General features: G+C 30.1%; 1 protein-coding gene across 3 annotated transcripts in view; it reads right to left on the bottom strand.

The window, feature by feature from the left end:
• inaE (inactivation no afterpotential E) overlaps positions 1–25,967 on the bottom strand; it is a 68,233-nt gene that overhangs the window by 23,946 nt on the left and 18,320 nt on the right. For all 3 annotated transcript variants that reach the window (XM_040708278.2, XM_040708275.2, XM_040708277.2), the window contains 3 exons: positions 22,253–22,591; positions 21,454–21,582; positions 3,022–3,211 (listed from right to left, as the gene is read on the bottom strand). In XM_040708278.2, the coding sequence (XP_040564212.1) occupies positions 3,022–3,211; positions 21,454–21,582; positions 22,253–22,586 (653 nt within the window). In that variant the 5' untranslated portion in view covers positions 22,587–22,591. The remainder of the gene's footprint in view (positions 1–3,021; positions 3,212–21,453; positions 21,583–22,252; positions 22,592–25,967) is intronic.

Below are 25,967 nucleotides of genomic sequence, written 5' to 3'. Positions count from 1 at the left end.
GTTGGTCTTTTGGAACAATTCAAAATTTGAATATAGTGGGGTTAAGAATACAATAAACGATAAAATTTACATCGGAGCAGTAATAAGCTCAATTTTTAAATAGAAAAGTGGGTCTAACTTTAATTTAATGAATTTATACATATATTATTTAATAACTTGGAAAAATGGAAATATACCTAAGTTGATAGATGGTAACACCTTCTTTGTTTTGTACTCAACAGTAGTGTTGTGTCGATCCTTATTTAGTAAAAAGATTGGAGTCTTGTTCATTTTAGTCATGCATATCAGTTCTAAAACTGATATAGTTATGTCCTTGATTAAATTACTCAGTTTTTGTTTTTTTTAATTAGTTCTAGTACAGACAGTCTGAAGGATCGGTACCTAGGACTGATGAGACCAGTTCTAAGACTGGACTGGACCAAATAAATAAGGACTGACCATAACGGCAGAGACACACTTAATACAGTTTTTATTTTATAACATTATTGCGTAAGCATTGGATACAGCCGCTTAGTACGGTGACACACTTAAATCAGGTGACATTTAGACAAGATTTGAATCTAAATTATACGTAAATGGACACATATTTAGTATTTAAAGTGTTGACAATCCTCAAAAAGCACATTTGCTCTATTCAAACAAAAAGGCTTAGACAAAAATGTTATTTGCACAACATAAACTTTTTTTCTTTAATGATAGATGAATATACGGCACTTAAGCTTTATAGAGCCTGAAAGTTAATATGTAATTCGTCTAGGAAATGAAAAAATATGTATGTTTATTAAGGTGAACTTATTTTTTAAATTTGAGAAATGTTGAGCTCTGAGGGTCGTAAACTTTTCCTTTTATGCTAATAATGTCGTAAATAAATTTTGAACGGTTTGGGAGAATATTTAGTGGTAGCTGAACTTTAGAGCCGTTGAGTTACCTCTAAACATTTTTCTAAAACGTTCAAAATTTATATACGATGTCTTTAGCATAAAAGGAAAAATTTACGACCCTAAGAGCTCAACATTTCTCCAATTTAAAAAAATAAGCTCCAACCTAATGTGTATCCCCAAAAAGGCTTCAAAGGACACTTAATGACGATTCCATTTGGAACCATAGTAATGTTGGATTTAGACTTTGGAGTAAAAAGTGGGTTTTTTTGTTGTTTTTTTTGAAAAGTCCTCTTACTCCAACTCTTTCTTGGATTTTTACAGTAGTTAGGCTAACATATATGGGGCGTGTCAATATAAAAACAATCTCGAAAATAAATCAAGAAAGGAGAAAATCCCAATGTACTTTTCACTTCATATTTACATACAGGCCAATATTTCATAGACAAATTTACGTCAATTTTAGGAATTGTATTCAAACTTGTGGGATGAGTTAAAATAATTAAAAATTTTATTTAAAGTAAATAACCTTGATTTCATTTAAGAGACTTATATTGGCCAGTATGTGGCCTCACAAATAAAATCTATCAATTTTTCTGCGACGATGAATTTTGGCTACTGTAAGAGTAATTTGTAACACACTCAAAGGGTTAATAATTATAAATGATAGATCAAATTTGATGGTATTTCCCTGAAGATTACAAGTCAACATGTTACAATTACAACTCAATTTTGAGAAAACTCTTTTAGATTGCTTTTGTGTAGACGAGCCAAACATCTTAAAATAAAGTTTTTAATTCTTTTCAGACAAAGTTATTTTTAGGCATGTATGGATCCCAAAATGTTGATGCTTTCTTCAATCCTGTCCTAAATATTGAGAATGCGTACAAATCAGACGCAAAATACGTCCTAGAGAACAATCTTTCTTAAATGACGGCATGATGGATATTAGTAAGTGAAGTCAGCATCAATTTGCTTCCACTATTTTAAAGTTATTTACATACATTGCTCATAAGATTAATAATTGATTATTAATTAAAAGTAGTGGTGAGGTATTATTCTTCATGTAAGATATAATACTGAGATTTTACTAAATTAATTCAATTAAAAGGGGCGTCTGCAGAATTAGTATTTTTTTTTTTTTTTTGGGGGGGAAGAGGGTACTTGGTTATTAGATTTTTTCCAAAAAAAATATCAAAAATTAAGGATCAAATATTAATTTTATTAAAAAACATTTTCAAATATTAAAATTTTTTGAAAAATGATTAAAAAAGCAATAACAATTCCCAAACAAATTAAATGATTTGGATTTTTTTCGAAAATTCAAAGCTATTTGAAATAACATTTGAATTTTTTTCCAAAAAAATTACAATTTTGTGCAAACAGATTTGGATTTTGAAAAAGAAAATTCCAATAAAAATTATTTTTGTGAGAATAGCTATGGATTTTTGAAACTATTTTCAAAAAATTTAAATTTGAAATAATATTCAAGCTTCTTTTCAAAATATTATAATTTTGTGTAAACATTGGAAATTTTTTGAAAAAAGTTTCAAACATCTATAGCTATTCTCAAAAAATTTAATTTTATGGGTATTCTTTCTTTTCTTTTTTTTTAATCCAATGCTGTTCACACAAAATTGTAATTTTTGATGGAAAAAAATTTCAAATATTAAAATTTTTGGAAAAAAATTACAAAAATTCATAACTGTTCTCAAAAAATTTCAAAAATCCCCAGCTGCTAACAAAAATTAAATTTTTTCGAGAAAAATTTCAAAAATCCATAGCTATTCACAGAAAATTAAATTTTTTGAAAAATTAAACTAAATTTAAAATATTAAATCTCCTAGTGAATACCAAAAATTCCTTTTTTGGGTAGGGCTCCTCGAGCCCACCCTGTCCGGACGCCCATGATTGATTTTGTGTTGAGGGAGTCAAGTACCAAATACAGGGCCCGATTTTATAATAAGCACTGTAATTTTTATATTCATATATTAGTAAAGAAAACATTATGTTATAACATATTTGTCGGGCACTTTTTGCTTCAGCTTGAGCCGCCATTTTTATGTAAAAAAATTAATAATAATTAGAGAAAAGCCAACATTTTGAAACACGACTTTATATATATATTATCTATAAAACGAACCTTTGTCTCCAGTTCCGTGTTGTTTTACTACCGTCGGATCGTCGAAATGGTATTTTAGAGTCCTCTGATTGAGCTCTAAGACTCTGTTGATAGCGTTTGAGTTTCAACCATTTCCGTCCTGCTGTATCCCATGAGCACCAAATCGTCATGATGGCTGTTAAAAATATGACAGAGTTGGATACGACTAGACCTAGAATCAATTAATTTAATATGAGATTAATATATTTGTTGACTCTGTTCCCTCACTTATTGTGAGATACTACCACACTAACATATTTATATTTAATAATATTTTAATGTTGGAGTTAATAGTTAACAAGTTAATTTAAACAATTTTATGGTTGTCCATTATAACTACGAAATATTTTAAAAATACTTAAAATTGAGATTCGCAAAAACTCAAAGAACAGATGAAATTATTTAAAATATTTTATCCTAGAGTAATCATATTTAGATTTCCAAAAAAAAGGAGGCCAATCTGCAGAGTTGTACAAAATATGACTGACGGCATGTAAAGGAAACAAAGAATCCGACAAATAAAATGATAATTGGAATAATATTTGGGAGTAGAGCAGCTTAGATGTCATCTTGATATTTGATTAGATTCGTTAAAAGCCTCTAAATCCTGAGCCGGAGTAAGAAAAGGCTAAGATTTTGGATAATGTGAATTTTATGGTTTCAATGATTTTCCGCATTAACCATCTTTTTCAGTTATTTTACATATTACCTAGTTTTTATGAACATTACCTAGTTATTATGCCCACTAACTAGTTATTGGGCAGGTGGTATGATTGAATTATTTGCCTACTACCAGATTATTTTGGGGGTTTTCCCCAGTTACTTTTGAAAGGAAAGGTTGCGTGATACAATATAGGTAACAACGTGAAGGTTAACATTTTGTCACTCATTTTTACATTAATATTACTGAAGTAGTGAGGGAACACTGTATTCCTTCTTTCATCTATCCTTAAAACGTTTATGTCTTCATAGATGTTAAAATGATATATGTATACTCATACAGTAGATGAAAAGCATCATGACTTTTTTATCCTTTACAGAATAGGTATAATAATGAACGATCATAAATCGTAAATGAGATTTTTTTTTTTGAATTTTGAAACCTTTGATATTTTGTTATCCTTCTAAATATAGTATTGGAATTGATGACATAAATCAAGATTTGTGCTTCAGCCTTGAAAGACACTATGCAGGGGTTGACTTTTAAAATTACTTTCACTCAATAAATGCGGTGTGTCAACATAGAAACAATCTTGAATAAAAATAAGAAAAGGTGAAAATTCCAATTAATTTTTTTAATTCATATATATACAACCATATTTCAATGACATATTTGAGTCAGCTATAGCCTCTCTACTCAAACTAATGGGAGGCGTTAAGTTACCCATGCATTTTAATTACAGTTTAAAACTTATAATTTGATTTAACCCTTTGTTAGGGAACATTCTTTTTATAACGCAGTTAGTGAACTAGATATAAAATAGTACACATCAGTTTTGATGAGGTTGTGTGCATTATATAAGATAATAGCTACAATATTATAATTTTTTTAGCTAGAGTTTTACATTTAAAAAACCACATTTATTATTGTTATTTAAGCCATAGAATCCAAAAATGATCATTAAAATTTTCAATCACATTAGGGTTTGGCCTTCAATGCCTTTTTTTTTAAATCACGTGTTCGACTATAATTTCAATTGAAATACATATTTAGAAATGATAATCAAACTTATTTTTGACAGCAAATCTTTTTGAGTTGTAATATAAGGTAATATAGCTGTAAAATAAGACCCTTTATTTTTATTAGATTAGAACCATTTTGTAGGAAATTTATTCAAGATAACTTAATAATTTTCGAATGTTAAAATGCGTTATATCAATTGGTACCCTTACATTTTCATCTATATAGTTATTTTGTTTCGAATATGACTCTGAATCGAAACTTTATACAAAAAACTTGATTTAAAAAAGGGCATTAGAGGCCAAATGTAATGTGTAATAGAAAATTTTAAAGGGCATTGATCTATTTTATGGCTTAAATAACAATAATAACTTTTGTTTTTAGCCGGCGGCCTTTCCAATTCTTAATATTTGTTGCATAGTGTAATTTATCGAAGGATTCAAATTTAATTCAGGCTCAATTTTGAGAAAATCATTGAAACTTGCTTTTCTGTTGACGGTCCATATATATTTACAGGTCATATGGTTAAATACGATCAACAATATTCAACACATGTACCCACACATTATGATTTATCTATTTTGTTTATAAGGCTGACTGTCCTATAAACTAAACAATGTATGTGAAGGAACGTCAAATAAATTGTTCTTACAATCATATTATGAAGAGAAGATTTAGTTATAAATAAGGATTTATTTTACATTATATCCAAAATATGTACTCAATATCCTTTCCCAGAAATACATACACAAATTTTTAGTTGTAGAGGAAAGCTCAAGTATCTCATTTTCCAAAAAAAAAAAATAATAATGTAGATATAATCCTGCACTTGTTCTTAACTAGATACAGAATATTCTTTCATATAAGATTGTCAACCCCTTCATATATTAAAGAAAAACTGTTTCCTTCTATATGTTGAATATAGAAGTTGAATCCAAAGTCCTTTTTACAAATGGAATTTTAGAAATATGCAATAATTACGCACACAGCTTAACTCTTTTTTCTTTTTCTTTTCCTCCTAAAGGATGGAGTAAAAAATATATTATCCCCATGTAGGGTATGTGAATATCCTGTGTATAGAATTCCAAGGTAGAACAAATTTATTTTCCTCGTTCTTTGTATCAACAGAACACATGGTCTCTCTAACTGACTAAAATATTAACATGATGAAACGTAAAGAGTGGAAAAAATGTGAAAACTGAAGAATTAAAGACGGGTTTACACACAATCTATTATTTATAAGAACTTTGTAGATTACAATCTTCAAACCTAAACAACTCTCCCTCTAAAAAATAAAGAGGTTCTATGACCGTAATTATTTCTTGTTTGGGGATAGAAAATGACATGTAAGGTAATTTTTGTGCTTTCAAAGAATAATTTATTATGGTATTTCAACTCTTACAAGCAAGACACATTTAAAATCACCAAGCCTCTTCATTTTGATTGGGAGAGTTCGTGGGTTTCGACGATTACACTACACAGCGTTTTTTTATAAAAGTATTGTGCATACTTGTATAAGCTTATTAGAGTAAAAACTATATGATGTCTTTCATCTATATCAAAAAAAAAAATATTTTATTTGTCTAAATGACTGCCCCAAAAATCATTACTTTGAAATTTATAGTCTTTGAAGTATTTACTTTTTATCTTGTTTGTTCCTTTTGAGCCGGAGTATTTCTATAGCGTTATAATTTCCAGGAACTACAAACTTGAAAGCTCAAATAGATTGCTCAAAATGACGTTCTTATTTCGTGAGAAGATTATAAATTAAAATTAAAGAAACGAAGATCTACCTCAAATATTACAATCATTATTATCAAAACAGTCTTTTCCTTCTGTGAATTGAACTAGAAGCATACGTTTTAATATCAGTAACTGTTTGTATTCAATCCATGCCTTATTTGACTTTTGAGTGACTTTAAGTCCTTTGTGTAAAATTAGTTTTGTTTTTTAAATCTTCCAAAAACAGAGAGTAATCTATAATAAGTGTAATAAATTTGAAACTACATGTTCATATGTTGTATATGTGATATAAGGTCAATTAATGAGTGTTTTTTCGAAGAAAAATACATTTTTTACTAATTATATTCATTTATGATCATAATATAAACGCGACAAAGTATTATTTAGTTCGAATCTTTACCGTTGTAGCACTTTAAATTAATTATATAATACACAAATACTACAGCAACTCTAATGAGAGCATAGAAAACATCTCCATTATCAATTAGTTCTCTCTTGACATGGTAAGCTATTCTTATTGATTGATGAACAAAAATTGTATGAGGCAAGAGCAGCTCCTTTCCCATAGAGTTGACCCCAACCATATGTACCGCAATTAACCAAATTATATTATGTCATGAAATGTCGAATAATTTATTTTGAGCTGTTTCTTTAGTCATTAAATATGTATAATGTATATACATTTATTCAATTAATAAATTAATTCATCGAATTTACACGAATATTACTTTTACAAATTAATTAATTATCTTTCTAAATAGAGAATTGGATTGAATAAGTATATAGGATTATAAGTTATTTATAAACTTTGATTAATAACACTTAACCACATTGCATATATGGAAAAATCTCAAAAACTCAAATTCAACTATATATAGAACTAGAATGGATATTGGACAAAACCTCCGGTTAAAAATGAGTTATCTATCTCCATTTGTTCAAAAAGTATGGTCGATTATACATTTTTTACGGTATGTGATACCTATATGGGAACATTGGGGAAGAGGAGAGGCAAAAAAATGCTCATAATTTACTTACATACACCTAACACAAATTCGTATAGACAAATCACCCAAAAATTAAGCCCTAAAATTTTGGGTAAAACTCAACAACACTACCAAGTGGTCCATTAAAATCTGAAGACTTTGAATTTTAAACTTCAACAAGATGTAATTTGGTAATTAACTATAGAATTTCAACAAAATTAATACTATAAATAGATGGGTGTATGAGCTCTCTCAATCATTAATGTAGCTGCCCTTAGAGACAATTATGGTTTCTAGACGGCGATGGAAGGGCTGGCACTCATTGTGGATATAGTCCTCTATCATGGCGTTCCAGTGCTAGCTGACAGTGGCTTTGAGGGAATTGGTGTTGAATGAAGGACACTGCAGGCCTTCTCCTCGACATGCACCCAAAAGATGTAGACGTGAGAATTGACATCAGGGCTATAGGGGATCAAAAGTGCAAAAAAAGAATTTGAAAGAACGAGAAAGACTCATTCTAATGAGTTTTGCAACGGAGGAGATGGGTTTCTTTCATCGCCAGTGTTAAAAGTGGCCTCTCCACCCTCACAATGCTCCATGCACAATGCACCCACGGTTAATGGAAATGCAAGCTTATACCATAACGAGTTTAAAACTGATGTTTGACTTCCACCACGAATTTTAATAGTGACGTCATAGAATATGATTGGTTGCGTGCTTTCTCAAAAATCTATCTGTCTTATCCAACAGTCGGTACGATACATCAAATTGAAAGCTCTAGCAAACCCGATTACATGATAGTTAGCCTTGTATTCCTATTAACATGGCTTCCGCCCAGTTTTTTATAGCTATCTGGACAATTGATAGAACATATAATAAGAAAACATAGAAGGTTGAAAATATGTTTTGTGAGAAAATTAACTAGAATCAGATATTTTATCCCACCTTTGCTTGCTTCCCAAATATATATATGTCCATCAGTAGATTGCTATATAATTTATACTTATTAGTTATTTATAATATCTAATTAAATCCATAAGTATATGCAATAAAGATTATTGATGAATTATGAGAGAATGGATGATGAAACTGCACTGAGGCAAATAACATATGTTTGTCTAGCATTCAAGTCTCTAAAACAACCAGTTCTTATGCTAATATGTAATTAAAAAACAGTATATATTTAAATTTGAATATCCGAAACAAATGTAAAAGTTTTTAAATATGTATAATACCATGAAAAAAGAATATTCATTGCAAAAACATTTGTTCATTGGAGCAAGATTATATATTTAAATGAAATATAAATGAGTAGTTTGCCATTCTTTAGAAAATGGAAGAGAGGCAATTACTTCGGGGAAAAAAATATCAATTTATAAGAATTAGAGATGTGAAAAAAGGTTACTCCCTGTCGAACATGGAATACTCTGAATTTATGTTAATTGGCAAGTTTTACCGATTATTAAACGCGTGCAAAATTTTTGTAGTTGGTAATTCGAGCAGTCTTTTTTTTTATTTTTCAAAGCTGTTATGATTTAATTTGTTATTTTCTGGAAGTGTAAGGATAAGTTTAGAAGTGCAAAATGTAGAAAAAAATAACAGTTTAATAATTAGAAAAGGAAAAGCGGTTGGTTCTATTGTATTTTTTTTTCTTTTTTGTTCATTTTTTAATAGATTGTCGTGGTATTGACATTTCTCTTTGAATGATGACTTTCCCACTAGTTTTGGTCAAGATGAATAGAAATACAAGGTTACACCTTACTGTGTGTACGACTGATGTTTGACTATTAAATACTATTTTGATACATTAAATTGAAAATTCCAGCAATAGTGACGTCATAGACTATGAGTGGTACCGTGTTTTGTCAAAATCTGCCTGTGTTGCCCAGCAGTTGGTACAATACATCAGATTGAAAATTCTAGCAAGTCCGATTACATGATTGTTTAATCTTGTATTTCTATTAACTTTGGTTTTGGTGTAATCTAGTATATATTAAATGTGAATGTCTGCGTGTATGTGGGTGTGGGTGTGTCAGGAATCACAGCTAAAGAAATGAATATTTCGCTGAAAATTTTCGTGTAGACTTTTCAGGCTTAAGAGATGGTTCTAGTAAGAATTTTTTGGCCTTCAAGCCCATGACGGCCTTAAACTATCATCTTACTAAAAAATTATTTTTGACTAACAAACTACCACTTTATATGAATAAAAAAACAAAGAACTTAAAATTCTAAGAATTATTCTTGCTGTAAATTGGTATTTAGCTTTGCATACTTTTTTTTATTGGAGATTATAAGGTTTATAGAAAAAGAAAAAAGAAGAGAGAATAAGACAAAGGATTTTTGAATGTTGAGAGAACGAGAGTTCAACTTGAACTTTTTTCCTTCTCTAAACCAAAAAAAGTTTTCGAAGATACATACCAATATGCAGCGAGATGAATTCTAAATAAATTTTAATTATTTAATGTCCCAAAATAAAAGTTATAATAAATAGGGTCAATTATATACTCAATTACTGTTTTATAATCGTAATGAATTTAGTTTAAACAGATCCATTGTCATAATAAGAATTCATGATCATTGCTAAAGACTCGAGTATCTCATTTCTACATAATTTTTTTTTATCCATGCACGTTAAGCATTGTAATTTTATTTGGCGGCATTATAATAATTGTTAACGATAATTGAGTGTTTCCCTTATTTTTAAATTTAATTTGACAATATTTTATCTACAATAATACTATTTAAAATATTGAAGATTATCCCCTCTATAGCAGTAATATAACCTCTAAAATCATATAACAGGCAGCTGATATTAACAAGGGTTTTAATTTAGTAGTACCCTACATATCGCTCCACCTTCTCCTCAAGCTATACGAAAAGTCCATCCTATCTATAAGTATGAAGTAACTCCTTATGCCTGAGTTCCATGAAAGACAAAGATCGACACTGAAGATTGTTGAAGGGTCATTGGTGTAAGTCCTTGTTAGAGTCGTAGTAGAATTGACGATGGACATCGGATTATTTCCTGTCTAGATACTGAGTTGGATTTGTGTTTATTTCCTTCCATTCATAGATGATTGTTGCTAATTTAATCAAGCGTAATTAATTGACTTCAAAACTGACTTCAATCTTCCATACTTTTATATATAAAATAAATTTAAAATGATGTTTTTTATAAGAATATTGTTTTTTCTATTCTTCAAATAAAACTATTTTATCATTTCTTGAAAATTTGGTGCCCATTTAAAAAAAAATGTTCCTCGCAGTAGGGAGCATGGACTCCTGCCACTAAAATCTAGTACGAAAAAGATAGTTTTAAAATATCAGTAATGTTAAAGTAATCCATTTTTTATTGCAGAAATATATTGAACATAGAAAAGGCAAATAAATATTATATAATAGTACAAAGATTGACCATTAATAGTTATATTGAGCATCCATACTATGTACGTATGCATAATAAAAAACCTCATGTCAAAAAGGATGTAAGCATAAAACATCGCAAAGAAGTAGAAAATAATGGGATATGTAATAAATATATTTATACTTATAGGATAAGGATATATTATTAATAATCTAATAAAATTGTTTTTGAGGCAAATTAGAATATTAATCAATATTGCAATTTGTAGGTATATATTACAATCATTAGGTATGGTAATTACAATTATTCATAGAAATATATAGATTAAGGAGACTTAGATACAAAAATAACGTCAGTACTATTAATGTCGGTTATTTTGAGGTCCTAAACACATTTTTTTAATAAATATTTAATGGCAAGAAGGACCAAGAAATAAAAGAACTTAGCCCTTACTGTCTATTAAAATGCATCCCTCTTTTGTGTAGTTTTATTTTCTATGTCTGTCTCTAATGTGGGATCTAATAGTAAAGAGGGATGAAGCACGCCTCACACTCTAAAATTGCTGTGGGGAAAGAAGAAATTACTTTGTTCTTTGATTTTTCCTTATTTGAATAGGTTCTCCCTTCAATGAGAAGGTGAGTTTTCAATTATAGACTTAGGATTTATTAATTGTTATAATAATAATAAATGTTTAATTTAAGATATGATGGTCAATTATTGTCAGAGGTGGGTACTTGGACTCGAGTTGGGCTTGAGTCCATATTTTGAAGACGATTTCACAATCAAATACTCGAGACTTGACTTGGACTCCATTTTGCGGACTCAGGAAAATCGTTAACACTATGGACCCTTTATTATAGTAAATGAGCTTTAATTAAATCTGAGGACTCGATCAAATATTCAAGGACTTGGAAATTACTTGAGATTCAACGTGGACTTACTGTATAATGACGTTTTGCCTAGTTAGATTAATGCTGTGTTGTAAGCAGCAGGAGTGGAACCGACACTCCTAAATCTTTGGAGGCTATTGATTAAAGATATCAGTAGAAAGGATTAGACACCTACTAGAATTCAAATGTGGACTTATTACATTTTTGAATAAGGACCTATATCGGATCACAAATCCTCTGTTTTACATGTCGTGGCCTATTAAAAAGAAGCAAACTAAAAAAGATTTAGTTCCATCAATCTTTGTACCCAAAACACACTCCGTAATCTTACGAAAGGTGAAATACAAATTTGCATCTTCTGAAGAAAGATGCAGTAAATAATTGGAATTATTAAATGAAAAAATAGACACGTTTCACTCCTCCAATCACCTCAATAGTTTATCAGACATCCAATTAAGATTGTGTTAAGAGCAAAAGTCTTACTTTTTATCATTATCAAAATTATAAGGTACTTCACTTTGTTCCTTTGCTTGTCTCCAAATAATGCCAAATATCAAAGATTTATTTATTGAAGGTTTCCCCTCAGGAACAATGAGGTTGTGTGATCTCAATCTCCGTGCATCATCCCTCTTCATTATATCCCAGCCCTAATATGTATTATGATTTATGGACAAAGGGGAAAATCCTTTGTGAAATGGGCATGTTAAAAAAAAACGAAAATCAATATAGTAACCCTAAAGTACTCTAGGGAAAGAGCAGTTGAGGGAAAAATAAACAATTTAATCTAAAAATAAGTGAGACTATGTTCCGAACACTGGCCTATAATATCGTGTTATTGTTCTGACGTAGTCGCTCTTATTCTTTTCTTTTCACTTGGGGGGCTGTTCAAACTGGCTGCAACCCTGGAGGAACATGTAGCAGCTTATAATTTTAAGCCAATCAGAATTGAGAACTACTAAATCCTACCTTCCTTGCCTTGAGTGTCCACTCTTTGCCTAGAGCCCTTTAAGTAACCCTCACAATTTGAATAATGTTTTGGAAGAGAGAAAGAATAATGCTCAGGCCGTTTCATTAGATCAGCTACCATCAGCTGTGACAAGAGAGGAAGGAATAAAGGATATAAACAATGACATTTGCTAGTATTACTCCGATGTCGATTCCCAATTCTACTTTGAGTACAACAATTACTTAAAATTATAGCCTTACAACAATTTCACAGGGTTATGCTAAGTCGTTTATGAGGACACACGAACCTTCAATCAGGCTTTGGAATATAATTGAATCTATTTAGGAAAGGATGTTCACTACTCAGGAATTAAGCAATAAAAGTGACAACTGCTGAGGAAAATAAAATTCGTTCTTTATACTACCAATTACAAATTAAAAGGTCAGCTTAAACACACAACGGATTTACATGTATGATTATGAATATGTAACAACATGTTTGTACAATTTTATTTCCGTAGTGTAGACAATAAATTAACTATCAGTTATAACACTGGAAATACTAATATATTTTTCTCTAATTATCCTACTTTTCACGTGCTTAATCAATCCAACAAATAATAATAATTGTTAAAATCTAGCCATTTTTGAGATTTTCTATACATATCACTTTGATTGAGTTCCAACATCATAGTTAATCATTTGTACCTAATAATATTCAATTTTAATTCTGTTTTTATTTTTAAAGCCTTTTAGTAAAGTTGCATCAAGATGTATGGGAAGTTTGTCCATTATATGTAGCAAAAATACCAACTATGAGCTCCCAACAAGGTGTTCCCTTCAATTAAGATGCAATTTTGGACGTCAGTGAAAATAATCTGTACAATATATGGAATGTTAATTTTTTTTTTTTTTTTTACCTACCAAGGTTTTTATAAAAAAGATCATTAAAAAACTTCTTGTCTCAAATCTGTATTGAATTAGTTAGAAATATTTGGGGCAGATTGAAGTTTTCTCCATACAAAATTATCATCTCCTAGGTCTATAATTGTTAATATACTGCAGTAGTAAATAATTCCATGCTTGAAATTGAATTGGTTTATGAAGCTTGTGAAATAAGTTAAAAAGTTTAGTAAAAACTTTGGCCCTCATACCCCCTTTTTGGGAAATCCAAATATCATTAATAGGGATATGATTATTGTTTGAATTATAGTGAAGGTAAGTTTTTAAAAAAATATGTAGATTTTAGTATCTCTGTCAGCAGATTCGTCGTTTCTCGAATTTACCATATTTTTATGACATTCTCTCAGGCGCAGTTTAGACGATACTTCTCCCTCTAATGATCATCCTAGATATTCATCATCGAACAGTTGGACTCGAATCGATCTCACTAAATTATAAAAATATTTACTATGAAATAAAACAAAATCAAACGCTATTTGTTTGATGACAACATAAAAAAAAATAGAGAGAGGCTACAAAATGAGTGAATGATTGATTAATTGACGGTAAAGTATGACGTCACATTTGTTGTTGTTTTTCCAAACATTAGTAGTCGACAATTTCAAATAGAAAATGATATTCAACTCTGATTGACTCTGACGGTCTAATAAAAAGTGAGGAATCAACTTCATTCTTTTAGCTGACGTTGAAATTATTATACCTCAGAGATAATATACGAGTTATGTTCGTTCCTGGACCGGAGTTTGTAAGTCAAAGCAATTTATCCCAAATAAATCAATATAAATAAATAAAGCTTTCAGTGGTTCTCGTGTTCTGTCATATCGTAATAAAAATTTGCACGTGGTGACACTTGTATCCCAAGGTATAATTACCATCTTTGTTTCTACCCTGTACCAGAGCCAACGTGGATTGCTGTAGACTTAAGATTTTAATCTACTACTGCCTTACTGACAATTGAAGTATCTTTTGTGTATCTATGTATTTTTTTCTCTATGGGTTTTGTATATCATCATTGAATGATGTACATTTCATTTTGATATTGTGAAAAACATAGCTGATGAGATTGTTTTGTGATAAAATGCATATATTTTTATGTTCTGTTTGTGAATTATTTGTGTCAAATTCATTAATAATCATGAATGGCCGTTACACTTAATATATAAAGATTATTTCAATGGAAAAGTTATGGTAAAAAAATTAATCTTTGTTCCTTAAAATTCAAAATGTCGATCTTTAGTCTCAATTTCAGCCCTACACGAGGTTGGAAGAACTTGCACAGTCTATTGACATACTGAGCACAACATTATTTCTGTGGGGACAGCCTTGGCCTCAGTTATGTTCAAAATCTTATCGTCAAGTAGGTTCATATCTGGTGAGGAAGGAGGCCACAATGTCCAGGTCTAGAAATCGCCCATCATCCTATTTAAAAGTTTTTTTGCATTATTAAATCTGGTGGCCTTTACTGTTACTGTTATGAGCTGGTGTTATTGGCAGACGTACATATAACTTGAGGCCCATGTCTTTCATTCCTGATTGTCTCTTGACTAACATCGTACTTTTTTGCAAGATTGCACATTTAGGTTTGAGAATTAGGCTTGATACTGTCTCCTAATGTACTCATGAACTCCTCCGATCGCTTTATTTACTTTATTTTAAATTTAGTTTTAGTATTTTTATTCCAAAAAATGTAATTTTTTGTGAATAGTTTTAGGTTTTTGAAATTTTTTTTACAAAAATTTTTATTTATGGATTTAAAAAAAAAATCCAAATTTCAAATTCTTTCACTTAACCTTGATAATTTAAGCAATTTAATTGATGCTCACGATTAGTAATAATTAAGAATAACACTAAAATGAAGATCATGCATAATAACAGAATGAAACATATTGTACTCAATTATTAACAGGAACATAAGATTTATAAACATGAAGATCATGTGGAAGGGTTGGAACAGGTTTAAAAACACAACATCACCCCATCATCTCCTAGGCGAGACCGGAATTGATTAATATGGCTTGATCTCTTTAGTCCATTAATCAGGACTGACCAAATACAAGTTCCGACTCTGCAGATTTTATCTCAGATTTATGTCAGACCTCTTATAAATCGAGTCTTTAGAAGAGCGAGGTTTAGACTTGATAAATCCGTCCAAGCAGGTACGAATTGAACGAGATAAAAAGATTTCAACCGGAGTTTTGCTGCAAAACAAAAGTGTTGAGTGGTAGTTGAAGAGCAATTCGTCCACAGAGATTCCGGAGTTCTTCTTCATTAACTCTTTGGTTATTCTAACTCCCTTTTCTTCCTGGTCATTTGATTGCAGGTGGTGGGGAGGAGAGAAAGATACGTCTACTCCCATTCGGGCAAAATCAAAGAGAAATCTTATCCGGAAAACTGAGAACCATTGTCTGAATGAAGCTTCTCCGAAAATCCGAACCTGAAAAACCATTGCAAGAGTTGTTGAAGCGTTTGGGCAGCTGAAGTGATAGGCATTTATGCAGTCTCGATCCACTTGGATGCGTAACCCATAAAAATGAGAATATTTTGTTATCCCATTTGAAGGTAGTCAATATGTACACGTTACCATGCATCACAAAGAGGAAACAAAAGAATTTGGAAGGAGGAGACGAAGCAGTGGTTTGGCACGTGCTACATGTGGGAAAGAACTTGCTTATGTCGTCATCAATTCCAGGCCCCATATCCTGGTACGTGGAACAGCCTTCATTTTTACTTCACCCCGATGAGACAAATAAAGCTTATCCAGGAACTTTGCACGAAGTGAGAAGGGTACCAATAGAGGAATACCCTAAAATAGCAATCTTTTTTTTAAGAGAAAATGCAAAACGTTTTGAGAGATAAGCTTTGTATGATGAACAGTACCAGTCATTGGATATAGCAGTCTCCAAAGTGAGACGGAGAGGTTCATCAGCCATGATTGGTTTCGGGAGCATCAGAGGAGGAGATTGACAAACACATCAGTTCATCCACAGGATCCTTGTTGTCAACGTAATTTCCCCTAAGGATCGCAAGAAAAAAACATCGGTGTGGAGGTTCTGGTATCCCTTGACATGCGATATTTTGAAATCGAAGGCAAGGCGAAGAACATATTGGGAGAGGTACGCAGTGACAACAGTAGGAAGTTATTTCTAGAGGTATAGAATGAGTGCAGAAGTTTATGGCCCGTTTTGATGCAGAAAGGTCGACCAAAACATTAATTATTTACGGGAACAGAAGATATATACGTATAAGGTATAAAGAACTTTAAAGTAGAAGGGTCTGAACAAGTTTAAAGACACAACAATTGTAAACTTAAAATACGAAAATATTTTGATCCATTGTTTTGGAAATAACTAAAGTTGCATCACACAAAGCACAGTAACTCACAAACTAAAGAACAGATTGTCATGAAATTTTGACAACTGTCTTTTGAAGGTTGGTATTAACTGAAAATGAGATGAATTAAAAAAAAAAGTAGTGCCATCAATATGTGAAGTCTTTGAATTTTAAGGCCCTGTGTCAAATATCCGATCAGTTTTATCAATTGAAGAAATTAACTCTCAAAATTCTTTTCAGCACCCTTTTCTGGCTAAAAAACATGCTTACTGTGAAGTGTAATTATATATAAAATAATAAAAAATAATGACAATGCGAGCTCCAAATGTCATTTATCTGCTGACCATTACAATATCTCACATTTTTCCCCACTGAGAGAGATTATAATTTTGATAAAAATAATATATCACTGATAGCAAAAGAATCAATCATTCAAAGAATATTAAGTACAGGAACAAAATGACGAATCAAAAAACTACTTTTAGCTTTACCCCTCATAAATAGTTTTGGGTCATTGCATGTCAGATTGATCATTCGTCAGAAGCACCATCTCCATTTTTTTTGAAATTTTGCATATAGCTTAATATTGAATAGATACTCAAAAATCAAAAATTTTAGTCTTTTTTGACCTCCATATCAGGAGTTAGAGGCTCCTAAAGTTCAAGCCTCGAGGCCAGCACCCATGTCTTTAAACAGCTATTTCTCTTGTGTTTTTAATTATATCGACCTAATTTCTACGTGATTGGATAGATATTTACATATAGATTATTCTATATTTTATAATTTTACCCAATAAAATGAATCTTTGATCTTGAGGTAAAGAGGTCAAATCTTTGACCTTAAAAATTTCAAACATGTTCTCCATCAATTTTTCTCAAATTTTCAAGAAATGGTTGTCAACATACATTAATTTATTTCAAAAAACTTTTGGGGCTGCTTTCAAATTTGGATCAATGCTGCTATAAGCGAAATACTAATACAAAACTTGGGTACAATATTAGAAAAGATAATTAACTTAGAATTGTGGCAATGCAAATTTACACTCATTTATATATTTTATTATGTATATGTTATATAGATTTAGTATACTACAATGCTCTTAATTGTATAAGTAATAAGTCTATAAATCAGAAGGTAACATTTGGGCTTGATTAGATGTAACGGCAATTCTGCCAAATATTCAAATATCTTTGAATAACAATTATTAAATTGATAAAATTCACATTACCACATGAAAATAAGATAATATTAAGTGTTAATGGGTAGTAGTTCACAAACAGTGTGTATTGTGTCAAGTTCAAGTGTACCACACGATTTCTGACAACCATACATTATTTGCAATAGCTTATAATAATACAATTACTTGATTTAATTGAAATAGGTATGTTAAGAAATTTTTATTATTTACAAATCCGAAAAAGTGAGCAGGATAATGCCACGACAAAAAAGATACCGTGAGTATTTATAAGAATGGAGCCAAGATCAAAGAGCAAAATCACCTCATATTATGTAACTTACGAGAAGCTCATCATCACCTCTTCAAACAAACATATCCACAATACAAAATTGGTTTTTCGAAGTTTGCAGAGACCTAAGGAATGTGTGTTAGTCTGAAGTTCTGGGACACATTCTGTATGCGTTTGCGTAATTCACGAAAATATGGAGCTAATTTTAATAAATTTTGTTGGATGGAAAATTCAGAATATAGTAATCTTAGACTTCAATCACTCGATGATTGCCTCATTATTTTCATATGTAATCCTCCCTCCATATAGTACTGTCTCCATCAGTGTGGAATGTGGGGTTTCGAAATTAAAATTAAAAATATATTGTGTCGTATTTGGGAGGAAAATATGATTGATGAAATAACTTATAGAAGATAGGTCACAACTGGAAACATTGGTGAAATCTAGTCAAAATTTCGTCAAAGATTTTACGAAAGGTCTTCAAAAATATCAGCCGCAGTCTTTTATAACCAAAATGCAATCCTCCAGGTTTAAAAGAGCGAAGAAAGAGTTAGAAGATGGAGAAATGGTAGTGGTTTGTGATTTTTCTGAGAATTTTTATTTCGTTATTCAGGACAAGGCGCAAAGTTTTCATTTGAGCAATTCTATGGTAGCACTACACCCTTTCGTTGGATATTTCAAGCACAACACGGGCTTAAAATATGTTAACTTTGTAGTGATATCTGATTTTAACACTCACGATACTGTGAGCGTCTATTTATATATTTAAAAAATTTATCCAATTTGTTAAAGAAACCTTGCCATACATTAATTCTATCAAATACTTTTTGGACGGATGTGCAGGACAATATAAGAATTGCAAGAACTTCTTAAACCTTTGTTACCACAAAGAAGATTTTGGAATCTCAGCAAAATGCACTTTTTTTGCAACAAGGCATAGAAAAGGACCATGTGATGGTTTAGGAGATACAATTAAACAGTTAGTAAGTAAAGCAAGTCTACAGCGTTGTTCAGAAGGAAAAAACTCGGAACCAATTTTAACTCCTATGGAATTTTATACATTTTGTGAAGAAAATATATAGAATATAAATTTTGCATATTCCAAATGTAGTGAATATAATCAAAAATTGGTACTCTTAGGTAATAGGCAAAAAAAGGTCACCACTATACCTGTAACTCAGAAGTTTCACTCATTTATCCCTGCCTCGAAATTTTCCTTACAGGTGAAACATTTTACTGCTTCTGAGGTATCGATAGTTAAAAGAATTATCACTACTCCAAAAAAAGTTAAGTACTGATTTAGAAATGATATATAAAACAAAGCAGCTGTAAGAAAAACAAATATTATTGTGTGCCATTATAAATTATTTGTAAATTCTTGATAACATAAATAAAGTTAGAAATTTATCTCGTGATCTTTTGATTGGTCTGTATTTGATTGAAATTGTAAATTTGGTTGGGTAGATATAAGTTAAGAAGTTTTATTTTTTGAACTAGTTAGTTAAATGTGTAGTAGTTTAGGTTTATAAACTACTATATATATTTACAAACACTTAAAGCAATTGTAGTACACTAAATGTATATAACATATAATAAAATATATAAATGAGTGTAAATTGTCTCGCCACAATTCTAAATTAATCATATTTTCTAATATTATACACAAGTTTTGTACATCCCATTCATAGTATTTGCTTAAAGCGTTGATCCAAATTTAAAGCAGTCCCAAAACTTTTTTGAAATTAATTAATATAGTTGACAGCCATTTCATGAAAATTTGAGAAAAATAGTAGTATACTATGTGTGAAATTATTAAGGTTAAAGATTTGACCTCGCGGCCACAAGGTCAAAAATACATTTTAACGGGTAAAAGTATAACATATAGAATAATTGATATGTAAATATCTATCTAATCACGTTTAAAGTAGATCAATATCATTAAAAACACAAGAGATATAGCTGTTTAAAAACATGGCTACTGGCCTCGAGACAGGAACTTTAGGAGCCTCTAACTCCTGATATGGAGGTTAAAAAAGACTAAAAATTTTGATTTTTGAGTATCTATTCAATATTAAACTATATCCAAAATTTCAAAAAAAATTGGAGATGGTACCGTAAAAAATGTCCCTTTTTTGATCGATTTGGTGTGGAATTACACTTTTATCAAATATCTTAAAGAATTACTGTCAAAAATATTGATTATTTCCACAATGACCTGTAGTATAATTTACAATTGTGATGTAAACTTTAGTGTTTGATAATTTCCCTTCAGGACATTTGGCCTTTAATGCAATTTGTCTCACGGATATTTCTTCTTGATATACAAATAAATGAAGTTTATACTTCGTTCTTTTTTTATTTTTGGTTTTAATTGATGTTCCCTTTTACTTTTTTTAATGAAAATATGCAATATTTATTACTCTAAAATGCATTAAATATTTGTTTTCTGTTGAAATAATTATGGAGGCATGCTCTTTTATCATTTTATGCTTGTTCGTCAATCCTTGAGTCTTTTCTAGTATGAAAAATTTGTGAAGTCTAATTATAATTACTAACGGAGAAGTGATTAGCAATTCTTCTATTCGAATCTTTACCGTGTTTTTTTATTATACTAATTTTATTACCTATTTTGTCTCTGGTACGAATTCACTAATAGTGATATTTTGTTACTGTATGCTTAGAAATTTTCGAGCATGATTCTATCATTTTTGCAATAGAAAACAAACATTTTATGCGTTTTATAGTAATACACATTACATATTTCGATTTAAAAATTCCAAGGGAACATCGATTTTAGTCAAAAATAACAAAAACGAATCATAAATCTCATTTATTTATATTATATTGAGGCAAAATTTCTTTAAGCCAAAATAGTTTTAGGCAAAATTACCTAGGGCCGTAAATTTTATTGTTGTTGCTTTTTTGATGTTCAAATAAAATAGACCCTGGTCTACCCTACTTCTTTGTACCGTTATGACTTTCAAATATAGATTAAATATATGGTATCTTAATAAACACTTTTACAAAGATTTCTAAAATCACTTACCTAAAACCACTTTATGAATGGCAAAAACAGAGTCATGGAGCTTAGAGGAATGTCCATCATCCATTTTTCTTTGTGTGATTAACCATCTTCCAGAAAGGATGGTTAAAATGATTTCAAAGATCCATAAAACTGACGTAAAAAAAGTTACATCATTACAACACATTATCTAGAGCGAGGAATTGAATACCTATACATAGAATAAGTACTCTTCTTTTTTTTTGTGCTATTTTTTGACCAACTTAGAACGATATTTTCTTGATTAATATTATTAAATAAAAGAGAAAATTGAATAGAACATGATAGAAGTAAAAAATTACATTATCCGCAATGTGGTATGACAGTCTGTCGCTTGTTGTTTAAACTAGTTGTTTTAAAAAAATGGTGCATGCGTGAAGAACTTTATAAAAGCCTATATTTTACAGTAAATAATATTATCATTCATGGAGTCATTTTATTTTGCCACAATACGACGTTTAGTTTCCAAACTAATATAAGTAAAAAGTATAATGCCCATTTAAAAAATGACGAAATGTATAGTTAGGAGAATTAAAATAACTTTTCATATTAATTATTAATCTGATAACATCAAATAAATAGATCAACCAAATAATGAATTCATTAGATGATTTTTTTTAAATTCAATTTTCTTTTTCATTGTATAACTATTTTACACTAAAAAATCGGCATTTTTTACCTAGAATTCCATGGACCAACAAAGGGTCAAAAAGGATGGAACAAAAGAGTGCTTGCTCCATGTATAGAACATTCCTTGTCTAGAGACAGACATATTACAACATACTTATCTTAAGATAAAGAAGTATTTCGGATGACCATCTGGGCTTATCATTCAAAACTGATCCTCGGAGCGATATTACGGATAAGCATATTTCAATAAGGAGGTCACAGCTCCAATCCAGAATGAAACTGGATAAGATTCCATCGATTGGAATATTGTCACTAATGGGGTTGATGTTCTGATTAGTGATTGGATCCTTTGGGCCATGAAATTGGAAGAGAGTGATGGAGAGGACTACGAGCCATACTGAATGAAATATAATAAGGAAACCAGCAGGGATTATGAGATCATCGGATCCAACAGCCCAGCGTCGACGGAAAACGATAATGCCTGGCATATCACCTGGGCAAATAAAAGTTACAAAAGGCTAAATTATTAGGTGTCATTCATAATTTTAGACTCATCAAAACAATGATCTTCTCTCAATATATTATTATTCTTTTATTGCATAATTTGATTGGATGCTTTAAAGTATATTCCTTTTGGCTTAAGATAATGGAGAATACCCTAACTACTTTTGAAAAGTTTGCACTATAATGCATTCAAAGTATAGCTTATTTTATCATTAGTGTATTATATATTATATTTTCCCAATACTTTCATACTATTTAAACTTATATAATTAATTACAACTTTTCTAATAATCGAAAGAGAATCTGGTTTATCCTTTTCATATATTGAGAGCCAAGAAAGGTTTTTGATTGATTAAGAGTTTGTTGTTCCTCGTAACTTTTTTTTTTCACTTCTGAATGGTATTTTCTGCTGAAGGTATCGAGCAAGAGCAATACACAAAAATTTTAAGTCCATCATGCAATTTTGAGTTTAGTCTTAAATATGTTTACTGTACATTTTTGGCGGCAAAATTGGGTGTTTCAAACGTCTTATAGCATTCCAATTTTATAAAAATAGATTAAATATTGAGATGTTATTGTTGCATAGGTTTAAATCTACCAAAAATAATAAATAACTTGTGCCTTTATTTCAAAAATCCAATGTGCTTGAAAAAAGTTCAATGTATATGTTACTCAAAGGACTTTTAATTTAAGATTTTCATATGTTTTATACCTTTTTAATATATGTTGTTTACAAATTGCGATGTCTGTACAAATTGCAACTTCTATCAGCACACTCTAAAAGTTGCAATTTCTTCGCTTTAAAATGTGATTTTTAATTAATACATTAATCATTCTAATAACCAACTATTAGTTAATACTATCATTATATATAAATCATAGTCATGATGTATTTATGAATAATATAACTGTAGGCAGTGGAACTTTATAATGTGCCAAAGTACTTGTATTTTAATAATAATCATTAAATAGCCAAAAATTACACCATTAATATATTGATCATCCATGACATATTTAATAATTGGATTATCCTCATCCAATCTACTGTAAATCCTTCATTTCAAATTATTCCTCGCATTTTTTTGGTTACAACTTGTACAATGGACTTATACAAGTTACAATTTGTTCAAAATCGCAACTTGTATATATATTCATCAAATAGATAGCTTTAAAATTTTAAATAAAGGAGAGAAAATATTTTTGTTGAATCCATCATACACACATTATATATTTAAAAAAGTTGCAATGTAGCTTTTGTTATGGTAGATTAATATGTATATGTATGTGTATCTAGTTGTATTAAATATGAACTGCCCCTAAGTAAAAATAAAAAAAACTGAGAACTAACATTCTGACATTTTGAAGAATGTTTGTGAGAAGCACAACTTAGCTGTCATGATGCTTGAGAGAAAGAAAATCAACACAAGTTCTACACCATGTATGATATCAAGGGCATATACAGAAATTATTGGATATTAATTCTACTTTGAGTTCAACATGGACTTATATATATAAAATAATACTATCCACCGGTACACTTTATTGTTTATACGTTTAATATGTTCTCTCCTACAGAATGAAAGAATAATGAGAACAGGTTTAGAATATTTTTTTAGTTAGTTAGTTAGCAACTACAAAAAGTTAGACCCTCATCCAATAATAGTTTTGAACAATGCCCAAATCAACTAATGACCATTCAGAACACTAATTAGAAGAAGTTTTGAGAATAATTAAAACTCTGCTCAAAAAAGTTTTGCACACGTTCTATGTCATAATTTATGCAACTCTATATATGTAACAATAAAAGTAAAAAATAAGTCTACAAGCTTTAAAATTGTGTCTTGGTACAAGGCATCTGAAAAGAACTCATTTTGCCACAAAAATGCACATTTTTTCATCTGATTAGTTCTAGCAATATGACAAAAAGGATTTTTTATGAATATAAAATATGTCTGAGACCGTTTTAATTTTTTGTAAGATCGAAATAATTCGGTTCAAGTTTGGCCTGGACCGCTCTTGTTGTAAAATGTCTTATTTATGACTAGGCTATCTGCATATTGGCTACAGTTAGCGTAAAAACCACGGCAGACAGAACGGCGTTAAGGAAAACTATAAACAAAAGTACTCCTTGCTTGCTGATGTGTTAGAATTTTCAAATAGAGAAGACTCATTAATAAGGGCATTGATAGTTTTCTCTTATTAACATACTAATTGTACTACCTGGCATTTCTTTATTTTGAAAGTAAAATGGTTGAGGTTAGTTTAGAAAAAAAATCCATTAAAGGTTAGATTCTACATGTATAATGCGTATACCCGTAAATATTTGTATAATTTAGAATGGACTTTTAAAGGAGTTTGCTTTTTATAATCTTCAAACCTCAACCATTCTACTTTCAAAATAAAGATCTTCGGTGACTTAAAATTTCTCTTGTTTCTAGGAGTAAAAATGCCACCATAAATTAGATTTAGAAATGCACAAAAAGATACTAAAATAAATGTTGCAGATATGATTTGTATCAGACCAAATAATATTATGCCATATGTACTTCCATTATCCCTTGCTTTTGAATAAGCACATTGACAGAGGAAGCCTTTTAATGTCTTTTGTAGCTATGTAAAGGGTCTCTCTATATCTTTACATAGATGTTAATATTATGTATGTAGAATCCTCCCATCAAAATTTACAAAAAAAGAAAGTTTTTAAAGAACTTTTGTTCATTTACTTAATGTACATAAGTACTAGGGTTATGTTTCGCGCGGGAAATTATACCTGTCTAAGATCGTTAAAATGTTAACCAATTTCCCTTTTCTTCTGTTTGGACCGTTCTTGAAGGAAAATTTGGTCTGGATCCGGTCCCAAGTCTTTTTTTCTATTTTAAATTTGAGGAGAGAAAAAGACGTGTTTTATTAGACAAAAGGCTTGGGAGATATTATTCTCTTGATCTCAATGTGCATAGGTTTAATACTTAGTCGCTCCTCAAGTCGTTAACTTTATTGTATCACGCAACTATTTGTCAAAAAGAAACAGAAAAAAGACCAGAAATAATTTGGTAATTAGCCAAATAATTCAATCATATTCACTGCTATTTATTTCTCAAGTACTCCCAGACTATCATTGTTATATTATTTTTCCATAATTTTTAAAATGAATTACATGTATATAGGGATTTAATAATATTAAAATCCTACATACTATTTTATTCAATACTATTTTATAATATTTTATTAAAAGCATAGCTATACATACGTATTTGTATGTGATAGCCAAAATTATAAGATGGCCAATATTGTATATACGAGGAGGGACCAGCCAGCAATTGTATTCCTGTTCTTTTGGAAATGGAGCATAATTATAATATAACTTA

Source organism: Lepeophtheirus salmonis, chromosome 3, assembly GCF_016086655.4.
Source record: "Lepeophtheirus salmonis chromosome 3, UVic_Lsal_1.4, whole genome shotgun sequence".
NCBI classification, from domain to species: domain Eukaryota; kingdom Metazoa; phylum Arthropoda; class Copepoda; order Siphonostomatoida; family Caligidae; genus Lepeophtheirus; species Lepeophtheirus salmonis.
This window is presented reverse-complemented; position numbering and strand designations above follow the sequence as displayed.